Source organism: Saccopteryx leptura, chromosome 13 (assembly GCF_036850995.1).
Source record: "Saccopteryx leptura isolate mSacLep1 chromosome 13, mSacLep1_pri_phased_curated, whole genome shotgun sequence".
Classification (NCBI taxonomy): Eukaryota; Metazoa; Chordata; class Mammalia; order Chiroptera; family Emballonuridae; genus Saccopteryx; species Saccopteryx leptura.
Genome location: NC_089515.1, coordinates 47257884 through 47281099, shown reverse-complemented (window position 1 = coordinate 47281099; position 23216 = coordinate 47257884). Strand labels below are relative to the sequence as shown.

The 23216-nt window shown below is 46.6% G+C and overlaps 1 protein-coding gene across 4 annotated transcripts in view; it reads left to right on the top strand.

Annotated features, from left to right (window-relative positions):
- Positions 1–23216, top strand: part of AGBL1 (AGBL carboxypeptidase 1) — an 822308-nt gene that overhangs the window by 150558 nt on the left and 648534 nt on the right. For all 4 annotated transcript variants that reach the window (XM_066355294.1, XM_066355295.1, XM_066355296.1 and 1 more), the window contains one exon: positions 16533–16677. In XM_066355294.1, the coding sequence (XP_066211391.1) occupies positions 16533–16677 (145 nt within the window). The remainder of the gene's footprint in view (positions 1–16532; positions 16678–23216) is intronic.

Sequence of the window (23216 nt, the reverse complement as noted above, 5' to 3'; positions counted from 1 at the left end):
TGGGCAGAGCATCGCCCCCTGGTGGGCAGAGCGTCGCCCCTGGTGGGTGTGCCGGGTGGATCCCGGTCGGGCACATGCGGGAGTCTGACTATCTCTCCCTGTTTCCAGCTTCAGAAAAATGAAAAAAAAAAAAATAATAATAATAAAAAAAAAAAAAAATTTGCTGAAGATGGTCTGTCTTCACGTGGGCCGTGGTGGATGTTAGACATTGGAGAGACTCAACCTGTGATTGATTGATGAGTCAGGCTTTAGTTCTTTACCTCTCTCCATTTCTTTTTTTTTTTTTTTCAGTGAGCAAAAGGTCAGAAGTTCTGGCCTATTCTTATACATTCTGTTCTTCAGTGTTTTTTTTTGTTTGTTTGTTTGTTTTTTTGCATTTTTCTGAAGTTGGAAACGGGGAGGCAGTCAGACAGACTCCCGCATGCACCTGACCAGGATCCACCCGGCATGCCCACCAGGGGGCAATGCTCTGCCCATCTGGGGTGTCGCTCTGTTGCAACCAGAGCCATTCTAGCGCCTGAGGCAGAGGCCATGGAGCCATCCTCAGCTCCCGGGCCAACTTTGCTCCAATGGAGCCTTGGCTGCAGGAGGGGAAGAGAGAGAGAGGAAGGAGAGAGGGAGGGGTGGAGAAGCAGATGGGCGCTTCTCCTGTGTGCCCTGGCCAGGAATCGAACCTGGGACTCCTGCACGCCAGGCCAACACTCTACCACCGAGCCAACCGGCCAGGGCCTGTTCTTCAGTTTTACAAAGCAGATGAGAATGGGCCCTGGCCGGGTAGCTCAGTTGGTTAGAGTGTCGTCCTGCTACGCCAAGGTTGTGGATTCAATCCTGGCTCAGGACACATACAGAAATCAATCAATGAATACATAAATGAGTGGAACAACAATCATTGTTTCTCTTTTTCTATCTCTTTCTTCAATCAACCAATCAATTAAAAAATATACATATACACAACATAGATGAGAGTGAACATGTGACAAATACACATAGTAATATGACTCTTTTTGGGAAAAATGAAAGTGAGAGGTCTTAAAATATTCATATTCAACCCTTGACCACTAGCCGTTTTCATCAATGTATCCTTTAAAATTGTAATGAAATTTAAATCATCTGTAGCTTTTGGTAAAAGAAATCCAGACCCATGAGTTGCTTATTTGTACATTTGGGAGGGGGAAAGAAAATACAAAATGCATAAAAAAGAAAAGAGTAAGAATTATTAGAATAGGTAGAAAATATATAATTAATTATCAGCTCATGGCTAGTTTTTTGGGTTTTTTTTTTAATAAAAACTGATAAGCTAGAACTTATTTTCTTGGATAAAGTAAGTCTTCATCTTTTTCTGAGATTACAAGAGGTCCCTTAAGAACTAAAATAAGATATTCTAGAGTTTAAGTTGTTTTCAATATTGAAGAGAAAGTGCATACACTTCTGCCTCCTGACTTTTGAGACCAGGAGGACAGGAGCGTTGGCAGACAGGAAGGGTCAAGGCCTCGTTTCTGGATCACACACAAAGGCACAGGTCACCACAGAGATATCAATAGTGTACAGAACACAGAGCAGGGCTGACTTGCAGTGTGTAATAAAGGAGTTGGCACTCTTGGTCCTTGATGGGTTAGGATATGGACCTGGGTGGTATTTTCATTATATTCTTTAGAATAACAACAAAAGAGTGTAATGTTTTTGGTTTTCCATTCACCTGTGTAGCAACTACTCTCTGACCTATCTCTCTAGAGCTGTGATGGCGAACGTTTTTATAAAACTGCCCACTTTTTCAGTCGCAGGCTGTTTGGTGGCTCCGCTAATGTAAAGCCAGTAGGCATGGCTGCCATCACAGCAGTCTGGCCCATGCAGGTTCGCTTTGGATTCAGACAGTCGGTAAAGAAACAACGGAGCCAAAAACTGACGGGCCATCTTCTTTAATCCTAGCTTGCACCCGGCAGGCAAGTAAAAACACACACTGGGCTCCAAAACCCACTCACATTCAGTGCTCACAAAGCTACTGACTTATCTGAGTTTCCTAGAATCAAAGGTTTCTAGCTCACCAGACTTTATTCACCTCTGTTCCCCATCTCCTTCCTCCTCCTTGCACAAACTGCATAAATTGGCTTCTCACTCAGCACTCCGCCATCTTGGCTGCATCTCCTGGCCTCCTCCACGTGGCCTCTCTCTGCTCTTCTCTCTGTTCTCTAATGCTAATCTCAGGAACCAAGAGAGCAAGCTCCCGTTCTGCCCCCATTTTATAGTGTAGAAATCAAAACCTTTAATCCAATATACAAAATAGGGAAGTCTCTAATACAAAGTCACTTATCTGAGGCATGATGGGATTGTACCACCCCATATCAAAAAGGGTGGGAAAGGCTTAATCCCAAAACCAAGCCCCAGGTTACAAGGATTCTGCCTGCCTTTAGCCCACCCCAAACACACATTAATATCACCTGGGCGACGGCCTCCTTGTGGGCAGTGCCATCTTTAACAAAGTGAGCATAATATATTTTATCTGCCCAACAGCTACCTAACACCATGAAGCTGGAACGCCCACTAGTGGGCGGGAGGGACCAGGTTGACCAGCACTGCAAAGTGGGTGGTTTTTATAAAAAGGTTCACCATCATGGCTCTAGAGACTGTCAGGATCTTTCTGTGATCCAAAGAGATTTAGACTAAAAATCACTGCAAGGTAATAGAGGCCACAGCTGCAGGGAAAAATAACAAAAGCCTAAATGTGGACATGAGTGTGTCAAGAATAACTTTTAGGGTCCTGCCAGTTAGCTCAGTGACTAGAACATCAGCCCAGTGGTGGACGTTCCGGGTTCGATCCCTGGTCAGGGCACATAGGAGAAGCACCCATCTGATTCTCTTCCCCTCCCTCTCTCCCTTCTCTTGCTCTTCCTTTCTCACAGCCAGTGGCTTGATTGGTTCAAGAGTTGGCCCCGGGCACTGAGGATAGCTCTGCTGATTTGAGCATTGGCCCCAGACAGAGGTTGCCAGGTGGATCCTGGTCGGGGTGCATGTGGGAGTCTGTCTCTCTGTCTCCTCTCTCTTTACTTGAAAAAAAAAAGAATAAATTGTGGTGGCCTCTGAAAATAGTAACCCTAAATAAACATGCAAGACCCAGCTTGCAGCCAGCTTGGACCGGGAGCTTAGTTTTAGTTGAAGATTGAACAATGGTAACAGTCAGTGTCCTCTCCCAGTGGGACCTCCCCCTCTCCCTCCCTGGAGGCTGCCCCTCTGCCGGTGGAGGGTCAGGAGCAGGCTTCAGGGTTCAGCATCTGCTCAGAGGAGGAGAAGGACAAGCCAAACAACCAGAGGCACAGCCTTGGCCTGAGGAAAGCGGATGTTAGCCTTAATAGCTTTCAGATTCATTAACAAGACAATTGTTATGTGATTAAAGAGGAACAGAGGGATAACAGGAAAACCATGAATATGTAATGTAATTCATTTTCCTTATCCCAGCCATGAATACAGCAGAGATAAATGGATAACATTGCAACACCATATTTTGGTTTTTCAATTATTCACCACATTATGTTAACATGTTTTCAATAATGTGATGTAACAACAGGCTAGATATGTGTATCTTTGTTGAAGTGCAAAACAGAACACCTCCCCCTGCTGCAGAATGGGTGGAGTCTACAGTACATCCCTCCCTGTTGACACATTGTAATCTCTGGTGTGATGGCTTTGGGAGGTTTCTGTGCTCCTCTCTGCGTTTACTCTACCTAGTGTGTTCCTTGGGAGCTTGTTCCCCCTCATTTCTGTCTCCTGTATGTCATCAGGAACCCAGTTCTGTGTCTGTTGTGCTGTTAAATTTCCAGATGTAGTGCCATGTTTAAGGGGGTGCCAGGGCGCTTCCTGTGGAGAGAACCACGCGTCTCAGCACCCGAGTTGTAGAACGTGAAACGGTGAAGGAGAAGAAGAGACTGAGAAGTTGTTGGGCAGATAATATATTATGCTCACTTTGTTAAAGATGGCGCTGCCCACATGGAAGCCCGTCGCCCAGGTGATATTAATGTGTGTTGAGGGCGGGCTGTGGGCAGGCAGGATCCTTGTAACCTGGGGCTTGGTTTTAGGACTAAGCCTTTCCCACCCTTTTTGATGTGGGGTGGTGCAATCCCATCATGCCTCAGATAAGTGACTTTGTATTAGAGACTTCCCTACTTTGTATATTGGATTAAAGGTTTTGATTTCTGCACTATAAAGTGGGGCAGACCGGGAGCTTGCTCTCTCGGTTCCTGAGATTAGCATTAGAGGAGAGCAGGGTGGAGAGCAGAGAGAGGCCACGTGGAGGAGGCCAGGAGAAGCAGCCAAGATGGTGGAGTGCTGAAGGAGAAGCCAGTTAGTGCAGAGTTTGTGCACAGAGAAGGAGATGGGGAACAGAGGTGAATGAGGCTGGTGAGCTAGAAACCTTTGATTCTAGGATAAGTCTGTAGCTTTGTGAGCACTGAATGAGTGGGTTTTGGAGCCCAGTGTGTGTTTTTACTTACCCACTCGGTGCAAGCTAGGATTAAAGATGATGGCCCACCAGTTCTTGACTCCGTTGTTTCATTACCATCTGTCCAAATCTAATGCAAACCTGCATGGGCTGGGTGGCTGTGATGGTGGCCGTGGATCCTGGCTTTACAGAAGTCCTGTAATATTTCTGTACTTCAGAAAGTGGCAGTGATGATCTGTTAGAGAGGCGGGCTGACGACTTTGTGGATTCTGTTGTCATCAGTCAGGATGAGCTCTCCAAATGCGTGGGCTTCTGACATAGATTTGTTCATGAATTATTTTTTAATCAGTTACACACCCCTTACTGTACTGATATATTACGTACATTAGAAAACATGCAAAAAGTTAAGAATCTTAAAAGAAGAGGGAAAAAAATAACAAATAATAATTTTAACTGTCCACCTAATTGTTATACAGCTTAGGCTTGGACAACGTGGAGGTGAAGGGCAGGGATCCCCCCCCCCCAGCCCTTGCACAGTCAAAAATCCATATGAAACTTTTCACTTTCCCAAAACTTTACCAATAGTCTACGGTTGACTACAAGCCTTGCAGATAACATATACAGTCAATTAATACATATTTTATGTGTTATATATTATACACTGTATTCTCACCATAAAATAAACTAGGAAATTAAGACAATAATATGGAAGAGAAAGCATTTTTAAAGTATTCATTGAAAGGAAAAACCCATGGATAAGTGGACCCACACAGTTTGAAGCTGTGTTGTTCAAGGGTCAACAGTATTTTTTATACTGTTGGTCACTCAGGGCATACGATCCACTTAGGCTTTAACATAAAAATGTCATCTAAATAGTCCTTTGGACAATTTTGAAAAATTTTGATTAACTTCTCAAGTCTAGTTAGATTGTTTTAAGAAAGAGCTACTATAAAGAGTAGGAAGTAGACCTTCTTGGTCATGTCTGCTTGGAAATTTAATATTGTTGTCATGCTATGGCTTCTAAGCATAACTTTAAAGAAATCAACTAACTGTATCTATGATAAGGTTCAATTTAGATAATATAATCTGTAAACCCACTAATCCAAGGAAGCTAAAAGATGTGAGGTGATGAGCCTCCTGTACACAAATGATACTTAATTATCTGACGTGTAAAGATGATGTAAATGCAAGGCTCCTTCCTCATCCAGCCTGAGGCCACAGCAGAGAAGAGTGGGTAGGATTGCTGGGCCGTCACCTCGTTTGTTTTGTAATTCTTCATCACATCAGAGGGACTTGGGCTGTGGAAGGGCAGGGCCGTCTGTCCCCAGATTAAACTGCAGACAACTTAGCTTCTTTATTTATTTATGTTGGAATCCATGGAAGTCTGAAAAGACCAGAGTAACAGACTTTATTGAAAGGAAGAAAGGAACCCTGCCGGGCACTTCTCCGGGGAGAAGGGCACCGGTTACAGACTAGGGGTGAATTTTATAGCTTTGGGAGAGCCTGAGGGGGTACTGAGTCAAAAGTTCTGGTATGTTCCCTTTTATGGTTTTAGGATTTCAGCTTTCTGGAATGCTCCCTCTTGGGGCAGTTGATCAGCTTTCTGGAATTTTTCTGCCTCAGGGGCGATTGTCCAGTAAGTAAGGGTGAGGTCAGGCAGCCAGGCGGAACAACCAAAGGGCAGTTGGAATTTCATATATCTATCACTTCTCAACACTGTAGTATGATAAGAAAGAAATGAGGTGGGGGGAAGAAAAGGGTATGGGGTTCAGGAAGGAGGTTTGTCTCAGACTGGCCATCTTCTGGAGCTACTTCCTGCTGTTATCCCTATGGGGACCTCCTTCGTGAACCCCCCACCCCGGGGTAGTTGGAGTAGGGTTTGTAAAAGCATTTGATTGTAGGTAATCCTGGAGATTTCTCTCATTCAAGCCTGTAAGAACTTGATAAAGAAAGGAGCAAGCATTAATATTAGGCACAAAATTAGGATTGGTCCTATAATTGGTGCTAGCATTGAGAATAAGGGGTTTTTCCACCATTGTTTGGAGTAGGGGTGTTTTTATAGGGTTCTAGATTTTTCTGTTTCGCAAGGGCAGGTTTCAGGGTTGGTGTGTAGGGTTAGGTAGATTTTTCCAATTATCTGACTGGTGAAGGTCTGCATGTGGTTCTGTAAGAAACTAGTGAACAAATGGAAGAGGCAGGGTTCAAAAGTTAGAAAAATAAATAGGAGAGTGAGTGGACTAATGAAAGACAATGGTCAAGACACCCAGTTTGTGCGAAACCACTGATTCCATGTTTATGAATTCGCTGGGCTTCAGAGAGAGAGAGAGAGAGAGAGAGAGAGAGAGAGAGAGACAGTAGGAATAAGACAGGGAAGTGGCCAGTCCCCCTGCCCCTAGACCTATTTTTATAGAAATTCCTAAAGCAACAAGAAGAGGGATTACCTGTATAGCTTGTTTGGTCCTTACATTGACAGGTAGTATACTAGGAACTGGAAGAGGCTCATGGGGTGGGATTAGGTTGATATTTGGGGTGAGATAGATTAGGGTACAGGTTTCTGTCCAATTAGTAGGGAGACACATATAGGTGTTGGTGCCACACAAGTAGAAAGCCCCTGATTGGGTGAGGTAGGTTGAGAGGTGAATAGAGAATAGAAGGACAATGGGTCGGTTTCGTTTCTCTGTTTCTGAGCTCCAGATGGTCAGGGTGGAAGAAAGCCGCCCTAATAAGTGGGGAGAGTAGAGGATTGTAGGGTGACTGATTAAACATTCTTTGAAAACCAGTTTTCTGACTGTACAAATTCTTTTTTCTCGGTACAAACCTCCTACAACCTACACAAACCTTCTACAACTTACATAAACTTTCAGCTTTCATGCACCTTCTTATCCAGAAATAACTGGCCTTCATAACAACTTGCTTTTTCCTTTTTCTTTCAAAAGTATTTCCATACCTTATACCAGGGGTCTCAAACTCGCGGGCCGTATGCGGCCCAGATTGTGCTTGTTGTACTGATTTTTTTTTGTTTTCAACTGCAGTGAGAAAAGTGTTGCGTAACAGTTGCCTTTTGTAGACCTAGTGCGGCCGCCGAACGGCTGTGATCTTGCTCTGCCGCCCACATGCTGAGTTGAGTTTCAGACCCCTGCCTTATACCTTCTATTATCAAAACCATACAATTCCTTTCTAGTCAGAACTCTTGATTTAAAAATCTTTAATTTTTAGTGACAATTAAGTTGACTTTCTTTTTACCCTAGTTTCCCTTTTTCCAAAGTCTGATTAAAAGAGTCCTTAGTTTCTTTTTATATATTTGCCACACGTAGACCAACCAGCTTCCAGTTTGTGGTTGGAGTAAGGCATACCGTTTTTCTACTTTAGCAGCAGTGGGAGTTGTCAGGATCATGGTGTGTGGATCTGTCCACTTGAAAGTCAGTCCTTCGGTGATGTAATGCTGGAAGCACTTCTTGGACAGTCTTTGAATAGTTTTCTGAGTAACCTGTAAATCCTGTAAGTGCTTAGGAAAAGGGTGGTTACATTTTCTACACTTTGAAGCTAGAGTTTAAGTCCTAGTGACCACTGCTTCTAGTTGGAATCAGCAGCAGGTCCCAGCCTACAATAGGCATGGGGCATTGAGACAAGAGGAATAAAGGAGATATTATACATTAAATAAAGCAACAAATTCAGACTGTCAATACCCACAGTAGAGATCTTAGAGGGATAAATAAAACTCAAATATTCAGGCAAGGCATAGTAGACGGCCCTGTGTTTATAAGAAATGAGATCAGTTTATCTGCTACTTGGAAGAAATACCTTAGGCTTGTGAACAATGTCCTTGGGCCTTCAGTGGCAATTCCCAGCACACTGGCAAGGTCAGGTCACAGGTAGCTGGAGCAGGGCTAGAAGAGACTGACCCCTCCCTCCATGGAGCAAGGGGGCAGCTTACCTTCTCGTGTCCCTCTTTCCATAGCAAAGGTGTGCAAATCGGTGGGTCTGGGAAGCCTGGCAGGCTTCGGTTCAATGACCTTTCTTTCCACCCCGGAGCAGGTCCCCAATGGAATCCTATGAAGCCCTTTAGAGTGCTGGAGCCTTTAAGAGCATATGCCAAAAGCTGGTATTTCCTGACTTCTTTTGGGCCTTATTTGCCTTTTCTGTTGCTCCCTTGGCCATTATAGACCTTAAAAGCCATGCTCAGAAGATCTCACTGAGGGGCTTGACTAAGAGAGTAAAATTGGGAATCCAGTGTCTAAAGAAGTCTATTAGACCGAGGAAAGAAAGGATTTGATTTGCAGTGGTAGGTGGTTGGAGACTGCGGAGGGTCTGAGTTCGATCTTGGGTGAGACCTCAGGTGGTGGGGGTTAAGGTGATGCCCAGATAGACTGTGGACTAAGAGTGAAGTTGAGTCTTAGCAGAGAAGACACGATATCACTTCATAGTGAGGAAGTTAAGAAGGGTGGAGGTGTGTCTCCTTGAGGCAGGCAGGGAGGGCCTGCAGAGGAGTAGGTCATTTACATATTGTAAGAGAGTACTAGTTTTGAGATTGCATGCTGCTATATCCTGAGCTAGTGCCTGCCCAAACAGGTGTGGGCTGGTTTTGATCCCCTGGGGTAAGACAGTCCATGTAAGTTGCTGGGCTGCATTAGTGTCTGGGTAAAGGCAAACAGAAAGTAAAAGTCAGGGTGTAGAGGAATGGTAAAGAAGGCATCCTTTAGGTCTAGGATTGTGAAGTGAGTGGTGTTTGAGGGAATGTGTGACAGTAACCTGTAGAGATTAGGGACTACTGGATGGAGGGGAACTACTGCCTCATTGATTAGGTGTAAGTCTTGTAAGAGGTGATAAGCCCCTGAAGGTTTTCGAACAGGAAGGATGGGGTATTGCAGGGAGAGTCCATGGGGATGAGTAAGCCTTGATTTAAGAGGCGGGTAATTATTGGTTTAAGGCCTTAGAAACAGACACAGTTACATATTAAACAAAGACTTTACATATAAATTATGAATTAAGGAATTTAAATGAGTGCGCTTTACTTGTTTCAATTAAAATTATACTAGAGATATTTTCTGACGAACAAAGAGACAAAACAGATTACTCACACAGCTCAATAGACAACTCTGCTTTTTTAAGCTTTTGAGATGGCAGGGTGTTGTCAGCATAGAGGGGAGGAAGAGAGAAAGCAGACGAATGGACAGCGTGAACAGCTGGATGGAAAGAAGGAGGGTCAGAATCTGCAGGAGGAGGGGGAGGAGATTAAAGTGCTGGTGGTGGTGCCACATGGTCAGAGGAGTTAAAAGATTAATAGCTCTGAGGAGAGGGGAGAGGACGAGGGGTAGTGGAAGGCACACTTAGTCTCTGAGGAGGGGGAAGGATGGATCGAAGAAGAAAAAGAGACAGAGCCACGCTTCTGTAAGGAGGGAGGAGTGGTCTAAGAACACCGTAGAGAAGGGAGGGGCCCCTGGCCAGCAGGGGAGGAGAAAGAGAGACTAGTATTTGCAGGTGAATGAGAAAGAGGATTCAGCAAAGAGAGGGGAAGGGGCTTCTTGGAGGAAAGAGACTCGAGCAAAAGAGATTTGCAGAGGAACCAGAGAGGGGTTCTGAGAGAGGGGTGCCCCAGGGGGTTAGGCAGGAGGGAGAGAGAGTTGGGAGTCCATGGAGAAGGAAAGATTAGGAGTGGAGATTTTAGGTGAGGTTTCTTTGGCCAAAAAGGGCTGCGTGTAGAACAAGCAGCATAGAAATTAAGGACAGGAGAAAAGGGATAAGAAAACCTGCATGTAAGGAATTTCTGATGCCCTGCCCGTCCGGTGGCAGAAATTGTCAAGATCTCTTAGGATATTGTAATGGTAGTAGAAAGCAACCTGGCTAGGCACTTAGACTTTTGAGGAAGTCCATAGAAGCAGGCCTCTCAGAGTAGAAACCTCCCAAACTGTGGACCTCAGAAAGTAGAGTGAGTCCTGAAGGAGTAGAGGAGTCCCGAAGGAGTAGAGGAGTAGTCTCTGAGGCCTGAGATTGGGAGGAGCCCATGTTCCGAGAGAAGTCTGGCTGGACGGTTTGGACTGAGAGGAGCCCACAGTACAGGAGACTGGTGAGAGAAGGGGGCGTCCCCGCCTTCAGTCACAGTTCTGAGAGGAGAAAATCTCCGTAGAGAGAGAGTCTCAGACAGGAGGTCGTCACCTCAAGGCTGAGATCCCGGGACGTAGGAGGGGGCCTGGCTAGGCGCCCCGTGACTTTTGTAGAAGTCCATAAAGGAGTAGATGCAGACCACTCGTAGATATGGGGTCCGAAGTCAAAACCGTCCAACCAGGAAGGGGTGTTTTTAGAGAGAAATTTGGAGGCCAACCGGGGAAGGGAGGGAGAAACTCCTTACCTTTCTGGTCTGACAGGGGTTCAGGACAGAAACAGATTGCCGGCCAATCAACCTATAATTACACGTCCAAACAGAATCCGGGAGTAAGCCCAGGACGAGCTGCCACTGGCCATTGCTTCCCTGGTTGTAAGTTTGGATGGCACAAAGGGATCGTCCAGGCAGTTAGTACCCTGTCCCGGGTTTTGGCACCAAATGTTGGAATCCATGGGAGTCCAAAAAGACCAGAGTAACAGTCTTTATTGAAAGGAAGAAAGGAACCCTGCCGGGCACTTCTCTGGGAGAAGGGCACCGGTTACAGACTAGGGGTGAATTTTATAGCTTTGGGAGAGCCTGAGGGGGTACTGAGTCAAAAGTTCTGGTATGTTCCCTTTTGTGGTTTTAGGATTTCAGCTTTCCGGAATGCTCCTTCTTGGGGCAGTTGATCAGCTTTCTGGAATTTTTCTGCCTCAGGGGCGATTGTCCAGTAAGTAAGGGCGAGGTCAGGCAGCCAGGTGGGACAACAGAAGGGCAGTTGGAATTTCATATATATATCTATCAATTTATTTTTAAAATATGTATATTTTTATTGATTTGAGAGAGAGGAAGGGAGAGAGATAGAGAGACAGGAACATCAATCTGTTCCTGTTTGTGCCCTGACTGGGGATCGAACCTGCAACCTCTGTGCTTCAGGACGATGCTCTAACCAGTCGAGCTGTCTGGCCACGGCTTAGCTTCTTTCTTGCTACTGAGATCATAATAAACTGAAAGAGAAATCCTAATACTTTCTCCTCTGCTCAGTAGGTCCTCTTGCCCCTCCCCTAAGCACCTCCTTCCCCTCTAGGGGACCCCCTCTCTCACCCACCTTGCAGATCACAAGGTCAGAAAATAAAATGTGATCCTTAGTCTAGAGGGAGAACATTAATGTGCAGAATCATTTCTTCACGCCTTCTGTGTAAGCAAGGACAGTCCTAGTGTGTGCCCAATCACTTCTCCGCAGGCTGCTCCTGCCCTCACTGTGCACAGCCTCACACCGCTCAGGTGCTGTCCAGGCTCTGGGCTAACGTCATTCGGGTGCCGAAGGGCAGAAGGAGGGAGCAGCCACTGGGAGTGGCCGTGTCGAACACAACGGCTGATCTCTTCAGACATTTGTGTCCACCTGTGAGAGAGATGGACCAGCTCCCTCCTGGAGATGAACGTCCTACCAGAGTCCTGCCCTGGCGCATCCTTCCGCGGAACCTCGGGAGAGAGGTCGGGTCTTACGGAGAATTTCCAAACGCGCAGACACAGGGAGGTCTGGTGGCAGGGCTGATCAGACCCTGTTCTGTGGAGTGGGGCACCCCTGTTAACCTCAGCCATTGTTATTATAAGATGATCTAATTCGCTCTCTGAGTATTTGCTTACTTCATGCGCACACAGAAAAAAAAGATGACTTCCCAGCATATTTTTAAGTATAAATCAAAGCGAATTGGGTTCATAACTATGCATGTGTGTACTTGGCCCCTGGCTTCATTGAGGAGTTTATGATGATGAGAGAGCAATGGTTCAGGGAATGGAAAAGCCAAGGGGGGAACTTCCACCAGCGAGCGGCTGGATCCAAGTTCATCTTTGACCATGATGACTTGTCTAGGACCTGGCAAAGTCAAGAGCACACTCAATTTCCCCAGGCTTCTTGTCCACCGAAGAGAGCAGGTGGAGGGGAGAGAGTTCTTGGAACCGAACTTCTACTGTTCATTAGTGGTGTGGCCTTGGGCAAGTTCTTCCAGCCTCTCTCTGACTCCGATTCCTCGTCTGTGCAATGGGGGTGACAATGGCATCTCCCAGACAGAGTGACTCTGAGAACTGAATGAGATACAGCACGGGGAAAGCTCAGAGCAGCGCCTGGTGCGAAGCAGGTGTTGACGAATGTGAGCAGTTATTACTGAGAGTTAGTAGAAACATCTACTGACTGGCATCAAATACTGACAATGTCGAGTTACAGTGATGTGGGTCATTTTCACAGGCTCTTATCTGGATTATTTTATGTTCCTTCTGTTATTTTAGATTTTATAGGCAGCACTGATTTATGAAGATCAAAACTTCAAATTCTCATTTGATGAATTGGCTCAAAAAACCTCGTATCCTTTTATCTATTCCTATGAGATCGGTGCTACAATACCAAAACCAAAACCAAACAAAACTGTTTTGAACTAAACCTGCACCTGGGGTTGGACGCTGCTTCCTGGGCCTGTTGTATGGGGTTGCTCAAGACACTTAACACTGTGAGCCTCAATTTCCCCATCTGTAAAGTGGGCATAAAAGTATGTACTTACTTTCAAAAGAGGTCATTAGGATTAGAAGTAAAATATGTTAAGCATCCTTATTGTTACTCTGAAGTCTTAGGTCTGTTTAATCCTACAGACTTTAACTGAAAAGCTGCCAAGTTCAGGTCCTGTGTCAACAACGAAGCTGCACAAATAGTAAGCATGATCCCTGCCCTCACGTGTTGGCAGTGAGAGAGACACACAGCATGCTAAGAACTATATGAGAGGGTGGATATCAGAGAAGGCTTCCTGAACGAGTCCTGAAGGAGGACGAGGGAAAGGTTTTCCATACGAAGGAAGACCATGGGGACCATTTACAGTAGGGATGAAGGTTACTGCCTTGCCGTGTAGGTTCGCATTATAGCTGGGGAAACAAAAATAACATGTGGATGGGGTCGTGCTTTATCACGGACCTGGTGAATGGTTGCACGCCAAGTGTTCCACTCTGGGGATATATGAAGCATTTCACTTTGAGGAAGGTGGTCTCGATAAAGGTTAAAGACCTCTGAAGAAGGCACTTTCACTCATGGTAGAGTCATGCCCTGGGTCCTCCCGCTACAATACAGCCACCAGGGGGAGTCAGCGGGGAAGCCTGACATTCAGCTAGAGTTTAACACACACACACACACACACCCCCCACGGTGGAGACTCAGTCCCCTTAGCTGAAACTCATCCTAGATGAGGTGATACTCGTTTTTCTTAAGTTTCAGCGGTCTGCAGCCACCCTGGAGCGGACTGGCTGGTTTGTGGGGAGCTTCTAGTCTTGGCCATGAGAATTTTGCCCACCAAGCTACAGCAAATGTGTGTGTGTATGTGTGTGTGTGTGTGTGTCACAAAGGGAATGGGTCCTGCTGATGCAATGCTGAAAAGCTGGGTGGAGTAGTCACTGGGTACCCCTCTTTCCTTGGAGTGACCTTGGCTCCTGGGTACCATGTTAGAAGAAATTGAGGTAAGAGAAGTGTGTCAGGCCATAGCTCGTGAGACTCCCAACTTACCTCCTCCGATTTCCAGTGTTATAAATATTAAAAATCCACAACACCACAAGAAACAAGACAATTTCAATTTCTCCCTTTCATGCTTGCTTTTCTTTTTGCTCTGGTGGGAGGTGGAAGGAAGGTAGCAAAAAGGCAGAAAAGAATAATCCTCATTTTTTATATTTGTCAAGGACACCCAAAATAACTATCTGCTGTTTTCCGCCCCCCTCCCTATTCCTTCTCCCAAGAAAACCCCGAAGGGCAGCGGACCAGTAGACCAACATTGTAAACGCTCACAGGTGCAGTTACGTCTTCAGTGTCTGGGTAGATGCTGGGGGACAGTGCGGCCTTGATGACTGTTCCTCAGGAGAACCTGTAGAGCCGTCTTGACCTCCACGGGCAGCCCACCCCAGCCCCCCAAGCGCCCGACGTCGCACGTGCACCTAGCAACGTGCAGGGAAAATATCATTTGGAAATGGACCTTTGGGGGCGGTTTCCTTTGATGCTGTTCTCTGAAGGATCAAAATTGGTTCTTCAGGCCCTGGCTGGTTGGCTCAGTGGTAGAGCATCGGCCCAGTGTGTGGAAATCCTGGGTTCGCTTCCCAGTCAAGACACACAGGAGAAGCACCCATCTGCTTCTCCACTCCTCTCCCTCTCACTTCTCTCTCTCTCTCTTCTCCTTCCCTCCCCTCCTGCAGCCATGGCTCAATTAGGGCAAGTTGGCCCTAGGTGCTGAGGATGGCTCCATGGCCTCCACCTCAGACACTAAAAAATGGCTCTGGTTGCAACAGAGCAGTGCCCCAGATGGGCAGAGCGTCGCCCCTAGTGGGCTTGCCGGGTGGATCCCGGTCGGGCGCATGCGGGAGTCTGTCTGCCTCCCCTCCTCTCACTTAAAAAAAAAAATGGCTCTTCATCTTTGATAGAGGGAAATGTACACACTTGGGCTGAGAAAAGGCGCGCCGTGTTTGGGGTGAGAAACGTATTCCTTTGGGAGGAAAGTGCTGCCGAGTGGGAAGAACAAAGGCCTTGCCGACCGACACATCCCGGCTCAGGTCTTGGCTGTGCAAACTCTTCTTTTTCTTTTTCATTTTTCTCTACCCTCAAGTTTCTCTTATTTTATTTTTGAGCAATAGAGACAGGAAGGGAGTAAGAGGGGGTGAGAAGCATCAATTCATAGTTGCTTTCACTTTGTTTTTATTTTAATTTTTGCTTTCTTTGGCTTTCATTTTAGTTGTATATTGATTGCTTCTCATACATGTTTTGACTGGGGCTGAGCTAATGTCCCCTTGTCCCAGGCAGTGACCTTGGACTTTTCCTGCCTGCAACCTTTGGGCTCAAGCTGGCAAGCTTCCTTAGGATTGTGTTGATGATTCCCTCACTGAGGCAGATGACCCCAGGCTGACAAGCCTGCACTTAGCGCCAGTGACCTTAGCATTCTGGGTTGATGCTTTACCCGCTGCACCACCACCAGTCAGGCCTGGCCTTGCAACCTTTGACGAGTTCATTATTCTAAGCCTTCATTTCTTCATCTACACCAGGGGTCCCCAAACTTTTTACACAGGGGGCCAGTTCACTGTCCCTCAGACCATTGGAGGGCCAGACTATAAAAAAAACTATAAACAAATCCCTATGCACACTGCACATATCTTATTTTAAAGTAAAAAAACAAAACAGGAACAAATACAATATTTAAAGTAAAGAACAAGTAAATTTAAATCAATAAACTGACCAGTATTTCAATGGGAACTACAGGCCTGCTTTTGGCTAATGAGATGGTCAATGTCCGGTTCCATATTTGTCACTGCTAGATGTAACAAGTGATGTGACGTGCTTCCGGAGCCATGAGGCGTGCATCCCACGTCACTGGAAGTAGTACTGTATGTGAGCGATGCCATGCTTTGCATCTCTCACTGACCACCGATGAAAGAGGTACCCCTTCTGGAAGTGCGGCGGGGGCCGGATAAATGGCCTCAGGGGGCCGCATGTGGCCTGCGGGCTGTAGTTTGGGGACCCCTGATCTACGCAGTGGACTGTCGCGGCGATAAGACAGCATATGTTAAGTTTGGAGTTTGAATTCTAAATAGAGTCATGACTGCTAATGCAGCCACTTGGCAGGTGGAAGGGAAAGGAGTAACTGTACTCTGTGTAACCTGGGAGAGGCAGAGGTTGGGGAAACCCACGTTTGGGTAATAAAATGTCAGTCTGCAATTGAATTCCAGGAAAAACAGAATGACTCCCACTTCCCTCTATTTTCTGTCTCAGTGACCCTGGAGCCTCATTTGCAGATACCACAAGGGAGGCCCGTGGCATGTTTAGAAAACACAGGAGACAGGGCACCACTAGACATTGGCTCACCACCTAGGAGTAAGCTCACGTGTGCACCTCTGGGTTTTGAGTGATCATTTTGCCAGTATAGAGCGTGAGAAGTTTATGGCACCTAGAACCCCAAACGACTGCTTCCCTCACGTCTCCCTCACTGTCCTCTCTTCTCCTTTCTCTTTTAGAAATCATTATCGCGAGAGCACGGCTGTCACAGGGGGAGCGTCTAGAAAGTGCTATTACACCCTCACCTTCGCTGTCACCTTCCCGCACAGTGAGGATGTCTGCTACCTGGCCTACCACTACCCCTACACCTACACTGCCCTCATGGTAATGTCCTCTCGACAGCACGACCCCAGCAGGACAGAGGGGGCTCTCTGAGGCTGTCCTGGAAACATTCAGGGGACCCTGATCCTCAGGGTGCCCGGGTTTGTTGTCACTGACTCAGTGGCTTTGCCTTTCTCCCATCTCTGTCCTTGGACAGAGCACGAGGCTGAGGCCATGACCTCTGAAGGTCCAGAAGGGGGGCATCTCTCAGAGGCTCTAGCTTTAAGAAGTCTTCAAGGCCCTGGCCGGTTGGCTCAGTGGTAGAGCATCGGCCTGGCGTGCGGAAGTCCCAGGTTCGATTCCCGGCCAGGGCACACAGGAGAAGCGCCCATCTGCTTCTCCACCCCTCCCCCTCTCCTTCCTCTCTGTCTCTCTCTTCCCCTCCCGCAGCCGAGGCTCCATTGGAGCAGAGTTGGCCCGGGCGCTGAGGATGGCTCTGTGGCCTCTGCCTTAGGTGCTAAAGTGGCTCTGGTTGCAACAGAGCAACGCCCCAGATGGGCAGAGCATCGCCCCCTGGTGGGCGTGCCGGGTGGATCCCGGTCGGGCGTATGCAGGAGTCTGTCTGACTGCCTCCCAGTTTCTAGCTTCAGAAAAATACAAAAAAAAAAAAAAAAAAATCTTCAAGGTGAAACATGGAGTAGTGAGATTGGAGTGAGGTTGTCAAGTTGAGATGGGGTAAAAGCGTAAAGTAGGCCTAGGTACAGATTTCAAGATCGTGGACTCATCTACCGAAGTAGGAGGCAGGAAGGCAATGCTTGGACCTCTGAGCCCGTGAGTGAGCAGCCCCTTCAGCTTTTCCCGTGGCACCCACGACCACGGGCTGCAGGTGCTAGAGAGACCCAGGGAGGACAAGACGAGTAGAAGAATCAAACACTGAATCACTGCAGTGAGGCCTGTGATCTTTTCATGAGAGCAGTGTAGTCAACGCCGAAGGTGGCATCCTGGGTTCTATCACAGGCTCTGCGGAAGGGGCACGAGACCAGTTTGAGCCAATGGCTTAACCCGCGCAGTTCTCTGTCATTTGAGTAAGCTGGCACACTGGCTCCCCACCCCCACGCCCAGCTATTTCATGGGCATCCCGAGAATTAATGAGCTAAAGCATCTTCTATAAAGCACTCTCATCCTCCGTGTTAATGCAGAATGTTACTAGCATATCTGTAATAATGTGTGTGTATACGCGTGTACATATCACTTAGCCTGGAGGATGAGCATTGTTATCGTAAGCCTGTGATAGGAGTTGGGAAAGATGGTAACCAAGAACAGCTTTGCCTTCAAAAGGCACGTTCAGGTACAAATGAACATTTCCCCCTCCACCGAGAAGGCTTATCTTAAACCGCTTGGCTAACGGCTTCATGAAAGTGTGTCTGCCCTTCTCTCCATATGTTGTCTTGCCTAAAGAGAGATTTTTTTTTTTTACTGTTTTCCAGATTGCAAAAGATACACAACTAGTATTATTTGTGTATCGCACTAAGAGATCTCAAGATGTTAATCCAAGAAATGTGCATCGCAGGCTAGGCTGTAACCAGCTGTGTTTGTTGTAAAACATGCGCGTTGCCTTTAGGGCCCCTGAAGAGGCAATATTCAAAATCTCCCCTCTGACAGCATTTCTCTCTGTCTCACCCGGGAGTCACTGCACAGGCACGTCTCCTGGGGAAGGAAGTTCCCTTTTTAGTGCTTGTTTGCCTTTTCCGTTGTGGGCAGGACCCATGGGTCCAGGACATTGTTCTTATCCCTTGTTAGACTATCCAAGACCCTGCTGAGATTCTCAGTGGCAGTGAGTTAAAAACTTTAGCATACAGAGGGCTTTGGGAAATTGTCTAATTCATGCCTGTCATTTATAGACGCAAAAACGGAGGCTTAGAAATCCCACATCTAGCTAGTGGGCAATCAGGGGACTGAGCACCAACCTTTGATGTCTGTCTCTGTGCCCTTTCTACTTCACTGGAGAAGAAATTTAGAAGCTGTATACTCTAGGGTTCGATGGCTCAGGGTCCTTGCTTGCTTGGACAGGTAATAGCTTTTACAGTGCAGTCTATTCTATAGGTACTTGCAGTCATTGAGTTGTGTGATTATATGATCTCTAATGGTTGACTTCATGAACCGTGGGGTTTTTGTTGTTGTTTTTGTTTTTAGTGAGATAGAGAGAGAGACAGATGAGAGGGAGAGAGATGAGAAGCATCAACTCATAGTTGCGACACCTTAGCTGTTCATTGATTGCTTTCTCATATGTGCCTTGACCGGGGGGCTCCAGCTGAGCCAGTGACCCTTTGATCAAGCCAGCTACCTTGGGCTCAAGCCAGTGACCTTGGCTCAAGCCAGCAACCTTTGGGCTCAAGCCAGTGACCTTTGGGCTCAAGCCAGCAACCCTGCGCTCAAGCCGGATGAGCCTGTGCTGAAGCTGGCAACCTTGGGGTTTCAAACCTGGGTCCTTAGCATACCAGGCCAACACTCTATCCACTGTGCCACTGCCTGGTCAGGCAACCTGTGGTTTTTTGTTTTTGTTTTTCTTTTCCGTAATACTAAGTGTGGTGCAGCTCAGTGAATAATGCAGTTCCTCAGACAGGGTCCCATGCTTATCCCAGGATGCTCCGATTCTTGTTAAGCACCTGCAAGCTAATTCCAAGTCTAAAACTCCTGCAACCAGGCCCTGACTGTGTCTGGCTTCTCATTTAAAATTTTAGATTTTGAATCAGCTCAGAGGCACATAGCCAGAACCCCTCTGGGGATGAGGATGATCCATGTTTGGGGAAAAACCCTGCCCAGCTAAACTACATCCAGAGCAGTTAGTGTTATAGGTGAAATTCATGGGTTGATTCCTTGAGCTTAAGACCCATCAGAGATGATAGAACCACATATTTGATGACTATATGTACCTCTGATAGTGGACTGAAGTTGTGGACTGTCTCTGCCAGATCTTATTCCCCTGGGATCCGCTTATCTTGGTGGTCTTGTCCGACCAGACAGAGCACAGGATCTCAAGTTTACAATCAACCAGTGGCTTGCAGCCATGGTGTCAATGAGGGGTAATTTCTTCTAGATGAGGGACAGAAATACAAGAAAAGAGGACCCTCGCTTCCCCCCACTAATTGGTCTCTATGCGAAGGAGAGGGAGGTCTTACTCACTGATGCTCATTGGCTTGTTACTTTGCCTATTGACTGTGAATCTCTTCCCACTAGGAAAGCGTGAAGAGGGTTAATAAGGAAGAGACAGGAAAAGGGATATCTTTTTATTTCTCCTAAATGTGTAGACCAGAATAAGAAAGACAATTTGCTACTTGAAAATGACAAATGCATCCCCTCAGTGTGAGGTTTTACATTTCCAGTAACGCGCGGTCTTGTCCTCTCTAGGTCTAAGGCACTAATTGACTCTGTGACTTCTCTTTAAAAACTCTTCCCATCATGGACAGAATGAGTACATTCGGTAACGCACACTGGTCATTTTTATTTTTGGACATGTCCGAAGGAGAAATAGTTTTTATTCCAACAGATCAGTGATAAATTAAATGTGAATGATACCCCAAGGGTAGAATTAACTGTAGGACTCTTGCAGGTTAGGCGGAGGGTAGAAAATACATTTATTTCTCTATGGAATTCACAATTTATAAATCTCTTATAATATGGATTATGGTTAAGCATTACAGACGTTTTCATAGCAGAGAGGACATATCCGTTGGATGTTTTTGACATGGATATATAATAATTCTGCAATTTTCAAAATTCTATTATTTTTTTACAATAAGAGAATCAGAATTTGGTTCTTTCAAATTAATATCTCCCAGATGCTTTTCAGGAACTCGCTGTCAGATAATTATCCAAGTTAGAGTATTAAAGCTAAAAGAAATACATACAATATTGTAATTATGAAGCAAGCAAAAGGGGTTCTGTTGTAAGCATTCGTATCAAGCTGTCGGTAATTGTTAAAGCATTGTTAGCAATCCTTGTTCAAGTATTTGGATCGTGTTAAGGCATTGCCCCTAGGAAGCCGGTAGTATTGGTTGAAGATAGGACCCCAAGAGAGTTTTTGATGGACATTTTAGAGGGTAAGAAAGTAGGATCTCACAGAGAACTTTCAACTGCAGTGAGTTGGCAACAGACAAGAAAAGTAGTCCCGGCCCTGGCTGGTTGGCTCAGCGGTAGAGCGTCGGCCTGGCATGCGGGGGACCCGGGTTCGATTCCCAGCCAGGGCACATAGGAGAAGTGCCCATTTGCTTCTCCACCCCCCCCCCCTTCCTCTCTGTCTCTCTCTTCCCCTCCCGCAGCCAAGGCTCCATTGGAGCAAAGATGGCCCGGGCGCTGGGGATGGCTCCTTGGCCTCTGCCCCAGGCGCTAGAGTGGCTCTGGTCGCGGCAGAGCGATGCCCCGGAGGGGCAGAGCATCGCCCCCTGGTGGGCAGAGCATCGCCCCTGGTGGGCGTGCGGGGTGGATCCTGGTCGGGCGCATGCGGGAGTCTTTCTGACTATCTCTCCCTGTTTCTAGCTTCAGAAAAATACAAAAAAAAAAAAAGAAAAGTAGTCCCAAGTAGGATCCAGATGTTGGAAGAGCATGTCTCTCAGAGGGTAGAGTAGAGTCGGGTTTTTCCCTAGACAGATCTCCCTACTGTGGTAGATGCTCCCACTGTTAAGTATCTTCAGAGATGAACTAGCATGTAGTGTTGGCAGGGTAGGAGAGAGAGAGAGAAAGGGAGAGGGACGGGAGAAAAGAGGAATCACAGTGCCATATGCACAGCCTCTTCTAAAGGGCTCAGAAGAAAGTGGAGTTCTAAAATGTGTAATATGGGGAAATTTGGCTTTTATGCAGTCGATCAGAGATGCAATAGCAAGTCATAAACCAGTGCTGTCGGGGAATCAATAGAGACCTCTCGCTGTTCAGGCTACACCAGAGGACAGGCCCGATCAAGGGTCCCGATGTTGTGGAAGTGCATGCGGAAGGCCGTTCCTAAGGAGCCGAGATAGGCGTGGGTGGTGAGGTCATTGACCATGGAGACTCAAATTCCAGGGTCTTGACCATTATGTAAGAACAAGTTTTGGAGTCCGACAGACCTGTTTTCTGGTCCGAGCTCTGTGCTGTCTTGCCAAGTCATCATGGGCAAGCTATCTAATTTCTCCATTCTTCAGTTTATCCTCCGTAAAAGCAGAAATATAAACACCATTACCACATGGGTTGTTGTGATGATTAAATAACTTGGTATGTGGCTAGTGCTAGCTAAGGGTCTATATCTAGCAAGCCATACTAACTACTAACCATAAGACCATTTATTCTCTATTTTTTTAAAGATGATGTATGATTGTTTTCTATATACATCAGACTGATTGGAAGATACCCATTCCATAATTTATAGTAAAATTGAAATTATGCAAAAAATCCAAATACAGGACCAAAGAGAAATAAAGACAATGGCTGGTGATGGTTATCTTAGGGTGGTTGATGGGGATTATTTTTCCTGTACTCTCTTCTCCAAATCACCGGCAATATAACTTCATTTATTTTTAATGGAAAAAAAGGATATTAAAATCATCTTTTCTTTCTAATCGGCCAATCTGTGCGTAGACACCTCGAGACTAATTATTTCCCTCACTCCCTAACGTTAGCGCGTTTAATGCAGGGGGAGTGCTGTTGGCAGACGGGCCGTCTGAGGGAGCTCAGTAGAATCTGTTCTGTTGTCACTTTTGTTTAGTTTAAAGGTGTCATCTGTTCTTTTGTGTGGAGAAGCCTCCACTTCTCTGATTGGCAGATGAAGCACACTGAGAACTAGGCAGGATACAAATAAAACCGGGCATCTCCTTCGGGGGGGTGGGGGGGCGGTGAGCTTGCTCCTGAAATAGGGAAACAGGGAGCACAGCAGGCGGGGGGGGGGCAATGAAAGGGTTTGTGAGAACCTGGTGCTTCTTACTTTATCAGGAGCCCTCAGCAGGGTGCCCTGCTGGGCTCAAGTGGAGTCTTTCATGGAAGTTGGAAGGGGTAGCCGATAAGGTTGGGGCAGAAAACCTCCACGGAGAGGCACCAAGAGGCTGCAGGCTACATTATCTGCCAGGTACCTTTCATGGGTAGGTAGAATTTTCTTTGAGGAAGATAACCTCTCTGGGGCTTTCCATAATTGCCTTGCACTCATTCCCATTTTATAAAGAAACCCAGCCCTGGTGCTTCTGCAGGGCTGACATGACCGTTGGTGGTTGGCACACATACTTAGGTACTCTGTTTCTCTCGTCCATGATCCCAACAACATCCAATTACACATGGCCTTGCCAGACCTGAGGAGGTCACATTCAGGAGGACAATACAAGGCTGGTTTGGTGAGAGGAAAGCCAACAAAAGTTTATAATTGGTGCCCTGGCCGGCTGGCTCAGTGGATAGAGGGTCATCCTGGCATAAGAACATCCTGGGTTTGATCCCCAGCCAGGACACACAGGTGAAGTGACCATTTGCTTCTCTCCTCTGCGTCTCCCCCTTCTTTCCTTCTACCCTTCCCATAGCAAGTGGCTTGACTGGTTTGAGTGTGGCCTCAGGCACTGAGGATAGCTCGGGTGATTTGAGCATCGGCCCCA